Source organism: Alosa pseudoharengus, unplaced genomic scaffold (genome assembly GCF_046254945.1).
Source record: "Alosa pseudoharengus isolate Yale_2024_CS ecotype anadromous, Long Island Sound unplaced genomic scaffold, YU_APseudo_1.1 YU_APseudo_1.1_scf_7, whole genome shotgun sequence".
In the NCBI taxonomy this organism is placed as follows: Eukaryota; Metazoa; Chordata; class Actinopteri; order Clupeiformes; family Clupeidae; genus Alosa; species Alosa pseudoharengus.
Window position 1 is genome coordinate 33371652 of NW_027468859.1, and position 6078 is coordinate 33377729.

At 47.6% G+C, this 6078-nt stretch overlaps 1 protein-coding gene across 1 annotated transcript; it reads right to left on the reverse strand.

Annotated features, from left to right (window-relative positions):
* Positions 1-3620: 3620 nt before the first annotated feature.
* sox11b (SRY-box transcription factor 11b) lies at positions 3621-5778 on the reverse strand. Its single transcript, XM_076271734.1, has one exon. The coding sequence runs from the start codon at positions 5679-5681 to the stop codon at positions 4557-4559; it is 1125 nt and encodes a 374-aa protein (XP_076127849.1). The 5' UTR covers positions 5682-5778; the 3' UTR covers positions 3621-4556.
* Positions 5779-6078: the final 300 nt, after the last annotated feature.

Below are 6078 nucleotides of genomic sequence, written 5' to 3' on the forward strand. Positions count from 1 at the left end.
GGGTTGTGACTTTTGGGTGCGTGTGAGAGGCACCGTGCTGTGCTAGGCGCCAGTTCTTGTTGGCCTGTTGGCCGGCGCCTTAAAAAAAATAAATTAATTAAAAAAAAAAAAAGAAAAAAAAAGTTCGTTGTGTGGAGTTCGATAGCACGGCCATCTCGGGGGTCGTGCCTTCGCCGTGGCCGCGAAGGAGTGGAACGGGTCGGGAGCAGAGCAGGACGGCTCTGCGAGATGGCAACACGAGGAGGGACGCCGAAGACGGTAGCTGCAGCGGGAGAGCTCATCGCGGTCCGGTTGCTGCCTGTCTGTCCTGGTCGGCGACTCGACGGAGCGGAGTGGCGTTAGTGCAGCTTCATCTGGCCCCCCTCGAACCCCGGTGCTTGGTACAGTGTCAACGGTTGAAAAGGCCACCTAGGGCCCCGCCAGGAGAGGAGGAGTGCCGTGGTGACACGCCGTGGAAAGTGCAGCCTGAGGGCGGCTGCTGAGAGGGAGCTGGTGACGAGCGGGGTCGGCCACGTGGCTGCTAGCACGCCCGAACTGGATTGCTAGCAGCGTGGCGCCCCGTTGAGTGAGCTCCTGCGGCGTGTGCACCCCACGTGATTTGGCGGTACTGTCGCACTGGACTGAGTGGCGGGCGACGCGCGCCGACGCTAGCATGTGGCTACCTCGTGGTCGTTGCCGAGGACAGCAACGGCTTGTTGGGGGAGCTATGTAGCGTCGGCGCAGAAAGACAGTGTTAGCGTTCTCCCGCGAAAAGCATGCTGGGATACGAGAGCGAACATTTGGGGGGTTTATGTCGTTATTCCCGTCAGTTATAAGTGTAAAGTTGGCGTCTTTAGTGTAACATGTTTCCCTTTTAGTTTTCCCTCATGTGTGTTCCTTTTTGTGTGGGGGGCTGGACCTCCCCTGTTGGTGTAGTGTGTGTGTCTTCTTGACCTGCCCTGTGTGCATTGTGATCTGTGTCTGTGTCCCTGCCCTCGTTCTCAGAAATAAAGCTTGCTCTGAACAACTCTTGGCATCCTGAAACCTTCAAACGTTACAATATCAAACACAAACCTGGAGTGAACAGATCCCAGAGACAAATGTCCTCTCCTACAGGCTGGCCAACTGTTTTCTATCAAGTGAAACTGAACTGAGACGTGAGAGAATGTTAAAACAATACTTTATATAAAAATGTGTTCTTCTTGGTTGCGGTGGTAACAGAAACACAGAGAGAATGATAGGCAATACTTGGACGCAGCATTAGCTGTATACATTTACTTTAATTAGCATACTTACACCAGCACATTTCCAGGCTTGCCCTCTCTTCCGAATCCACAGGGTTGAGAAGAACCATGACACGTCTAGGCTGGAGCTGGAGAAGCAATTATGACCTCAGGCTGTTGCTTTTGTGTTTCTGTTGTCACTACTTGGTGCTTGAGGGAGGGAGGGTTAACTACAACCTCTACCCTCTGCCTGGCTTACACTGGTACTTTTGTGTATGAGTGTGTGTATATTTAAGCAGTGGCACACTAGCAGCGAAGGCAAAACTTCTTGTGAGGTAAATTCGATGATGAATCCTCCAGGCAGAACCCTACATCATACCCACTTTTATGTGTTGAATAGTTTTCAGTGTGCAGCAGTGTCCTCCTGCATGCTTTAATGTATGCATGATGTCAGACATTCTGCTCCCTGTGGCAGCAACCTGTGGGCATGACATTGACCTTGTTATATGCCATGGCACATGCAATACCTGGTGTGCTAACGAGGCTAGAGTCTAGCCCAGGGGTGGGCAAACTTTTTGGCTCAAGGGCCACACTGGGTTTTGAAAATTGGCCGGCGGGCCGCACAACAACAAAATATTTCTTTTAAAATATGAATTGCTTAAAAATACTGCTAATTTTATGCTGTTTAACAAATGTATAAATTGTGCACTGTCGCTTTAAGACAGTCGCTTTAATTCACGTTTATTTCTCAATGATCTTCTGCCTGCTACGGTATGGCCCTCTCACACTTTTTAAATGGTCAGTAGTGGGAACTACTGCTGCCTTCATGATTTCCTTTTAAAAGTTTCTTATAAGGAGATATCAATTATCAACAATGACAAGCCAGCTGGAACCTGCGGCTCTCTCTCCCTCTCGTGAGTGCAGACGCATTACCCAATTAAATGGATCGCAGGTTCACGTTAGATCTGCTGCAAAGGAGATAACTAAGAGTTAACTTAGTTTAACATGATGTTATCTCTATTTAACATGATGTTTTGACATTGACATTGTAAACTTTCTCTAAGGAGAGTGAAAAGCAGTTTGCAGTAAAGCTAACCAACGTCGTCTCTATCGCAGGAAAAAAATAGCGAGCAGCCTGATAACCAAATGAAATGCTCAGCGGGCCGGATGAAAGTGCTTGGCGGGCCGGATCCGGCCCGCGGGCCGCAGTTTGCCCACCCCTGCGCTAGACTGACCTGGGAACACTGTCCGGGAATGCTCTGACTGTGGAATGGTTAATATCGCGCTGAATCGGACAGATCTTAGATCTACACCTCGAAAGTGAGGCATCGGGGACTCGGGTTTGGACAGCCAGGTTAGTCTCCTGCTTCAGGCACCATACATGTGGACAAAATCAATAGATTATGATAACTTAAAATATGAGGGAACCTGATTATTTTTACGCCGCAGTTTTCTTTTTTCAATTGCTTGGCATCTGCAACCAGGGCTACCAAAGAAATACGCTAATGGGAACGATGTCCAGTGCAGACATGTAGGCCTATTTATGAACTGAATGATGCGACCCATCTGTCAAATTTGTGACCTTGTGTGTATTGATGCTGAATCGTTTGACTAATGTACAACATAGACTAGCATGACATTAAAATCATAATGTAGGTCTGGGCCCACACTTATTTGGTTGGATGTAAACTATGACGAAATTAACTTCGGCTCCAATTGTTCATTTGAAACATCGTAGACCTAAACCATGACATCTATTCAAGAAATATGGTAGAGTTAGTGTTGTCAGCATTTTGTAGCAGTGCTAACAGTAAATATAGCCTACATTTTTAGATCACCATACCAAGCTACTTGTAGCTCTATCGTAGCCGATAATAAATTGAATGCTGTCTTGCATTCAACTCTACGTGTATTTGCATATTCACTCTATAGCATCTGTGTCTCTGTCTGTGCCTTCATTTCAACTCATTCAGTCAATTAAAGTTTGCAATTCAGTAGAAGAGGCAGCTGGCCGACTCATCTTGCACACTTTGAGGAGGGGGCCAGCGTGGGGTCTGCTGCTTAAGGAAGCCCTCCAATCAGATGAAACCATTCAGACCAGCGCGATGTTTGATTTCTTAAAGACGCAGCCCCCACCCTCGCTTTTTCTGCGGTTACAAGCCCGGAAGGGGGCGGGGGAGGCGGTGGTTGACCCACAACAGCAGAGTGGGTTATAAAACCAGACAGCTATTTGACACACTTTTTTAAAAGTAAAATTGAGTCCGTTATAATTCCTGGTAATGCAGATATGCAACCTACTTCAACTAAAATATGTAGCCTACCTAATGTAGCCTAACATTTGACATCACCTTATGCCACCCAATGCCCCGTATACACAGCAACACGATAGTTTGTATCAGTTCCAGCTGATTTATTCGGTTTTGTCAAGATACAGACTTCAGCATGACAACATGTAACGAATCTCATTTGCTACAAAACGCAGATGGTCCATCTCATAAGGTATATTGCACAAAATAATGAAGAAACAAACATATGTGCCATTAAGATGATAAAAATGCAAAACAAAAATCCAGTTTCACATCTGCTATGTGGGACCCATTCACACAAATATACATAAACGCCTAACTTTACTATTTTACAGAACATATACAATCATCTAGTACCAGCAATGAGGTCTAAATCCCCAAAACTTCACCTCCCTACAGAGAGGCTGCAGTTTATAATCTACAACTGTACACGCCTAGTTTAAAATCATGGCAAGGCATTCCGATGCAAGTTGGTTTGTCATTCAACCCTTGCATGCAGAAAAGAAAGGAAAGGAAAACCGGGTAGAAGTGCCTGAAAAACGTACTGTGTACACAGTAAGAACATTCCCTTTAAACTGTACAAAAATATGTCTGAAAATAGTTTACTTCTTTTTTTAAAAAGATGAGGTATGTTGGTTATGTATCAAAATGCTTCCTGCCATACCTGGGTTTTGGAGCGGTTTGAGCTGCTCAGAATGGTCAGAACTAGAGGGAGACGGAACCGGTTAAAAAGAAACATTTTGTGACAGTTATCACAGCAACGTCCTGAACAGTCTCTGAGTCGCCTCGGAGTGAATGTGCATAGTTCAGGAGTACACACACAGAAAAATGCCGCTCCATCTCAGCAGTCTGACTGCCCCGCTTGTCAAATCCATAAACCCTGTCATAGTGACATATGTCACTCTTTTTCGCAACTGTACCGTCCCCTTCAATTATCCAGCTCCAGCTTCTTTGCAACTCTCTCCATGCCGCGGAGAGGGCGCCGGGTGCTCAACGTGCCCCGGCAGCCGCCCCCTGCACGAATGGAACATAAACTTAAACCTGAACATTAGTAGGTGAAGACCAGATCAGAAAAGTTCGCTTCCAGCCAGTCCCCAGCAATCATCTCACTGAGCTCGGGGGTGCAATAGTCCGGAAATTCAAAATGAGAGCCGAGGCTACCCTCGCTGAAGGAATCTAGATCTTTGTCAACGAAGGACAGAGACAGATTTCCTGAGCTCGTGTTTCCCAGCTCCGGCCCAAGAGCACCGGATGCCAGGTTTAAACTGAAGTCCACCAGCAAGTCGTCCGCATCGTCGCTGGAGCTTGAGGAGGCGGATATGGACCTGAATGAAGATGCTGGTGAGAGAGACGATGGGCACATTGTGGCCTGTTTGGTGATGTTCTTAAAGTTGTAGAAGAGTCTGCCGGGAGCTGCACTCGCGTTCCGGGACTCCTCGTACATGCTAGCCCCCTCTGACTCCGCCGTGGAGCTCAGAGTCGGGCTGGAGGGGACTTTGGCAAGGCTGTATGGTCGAACCGGCTCTCTGTCCTCCTCGATTTTAATCCGGATGGGAAAGTCTTCCTCATATTCATCATCGTCGTCGTCGTCATCGTCATCATCATCGTCGTCGTCTTCGTCGTCCGTAAGTTCCCTTTTAATGGATTTGTTCACCTTTAAGTTGTTAAAAACATATCTGTAGTCTTGAGGAGCTCTTGTAGAGTTCTGCTTGCTGGTTTTGAGTTTAGTGATTTTTTTGACAACAGTCTTGGCAGCTTTGTTACTGGGCTTCTCCGGAGACTGAGTGGCTGGTTTAGTAGTGCCAAGCTTTGGTTTCTTCTTGGGTCGGTACTTGTAGTCGGGGTAGTCGGCCATGTGTTGGAGCCGTAGCCGCTCGGCTTCCCTGATGAATGGGATTTTTTCGCAGTCCTTCAGCATTTTCCATCGTTTCCCAAGTCTTTTGGAGATCTCTGCGTTGTGCATGTCGGGGGACTGCTCCATGATCTTTCTTCGCTCTATTTTCGACCAGACCATGAAGGCGTTCATCGGCCGCTTGATATGCCCCGTCGCCGTCTTGCACCAGTCCGGCTTCACAGGCACCGGGCTGCACGCCATCATCTCACTTTCCTCGGAGTCCGTGTTCTCCCGCGACATGCTGCTCTCTGCCTCGCGGTGCTCCGTTTGCTGCACCATCCTGTTGCTCGGTCTTTAGGGGGTTCAGGTAATCCAGAGAAAAACGTTCTAACCTAGCCTACTTCTTGCCGTGCGATTACTTTACACCCCACTCTCAAACCCTCTTTCAAACTTAACAGTCTGCCCTCTCAAGTAGTTATTAGGTTTTCATGCCGGTTACGTCACCCCTACTTATCCAATGGCGTGTATCCTCCCCTCCCACCCGCACTCAGATGGCTCATTTAACCCTTTACCGTCTGCGAAACCCTCATTGGAAGCAACGGACGGTTGTGGGCGGCGGTTTTATGACCGTCTGGACTAGGTGTGCGAGACAAGCATATCAAATATACACCGGTTCTTAAGGGTGGAAACGAAATGCAGCTGGCTACAGAACACTGTAACCCTACCATGTTCATTT

Excerpts from the sequence above, each read along its gene's own strand:
- sox11b (XM_076271734.1), bottom strand. The coding sequence starts at position 5,681 with ATGGTGCAGCAAACGGAGCACCGCGAGGCAGAGAGCAGCATGTCGCGG.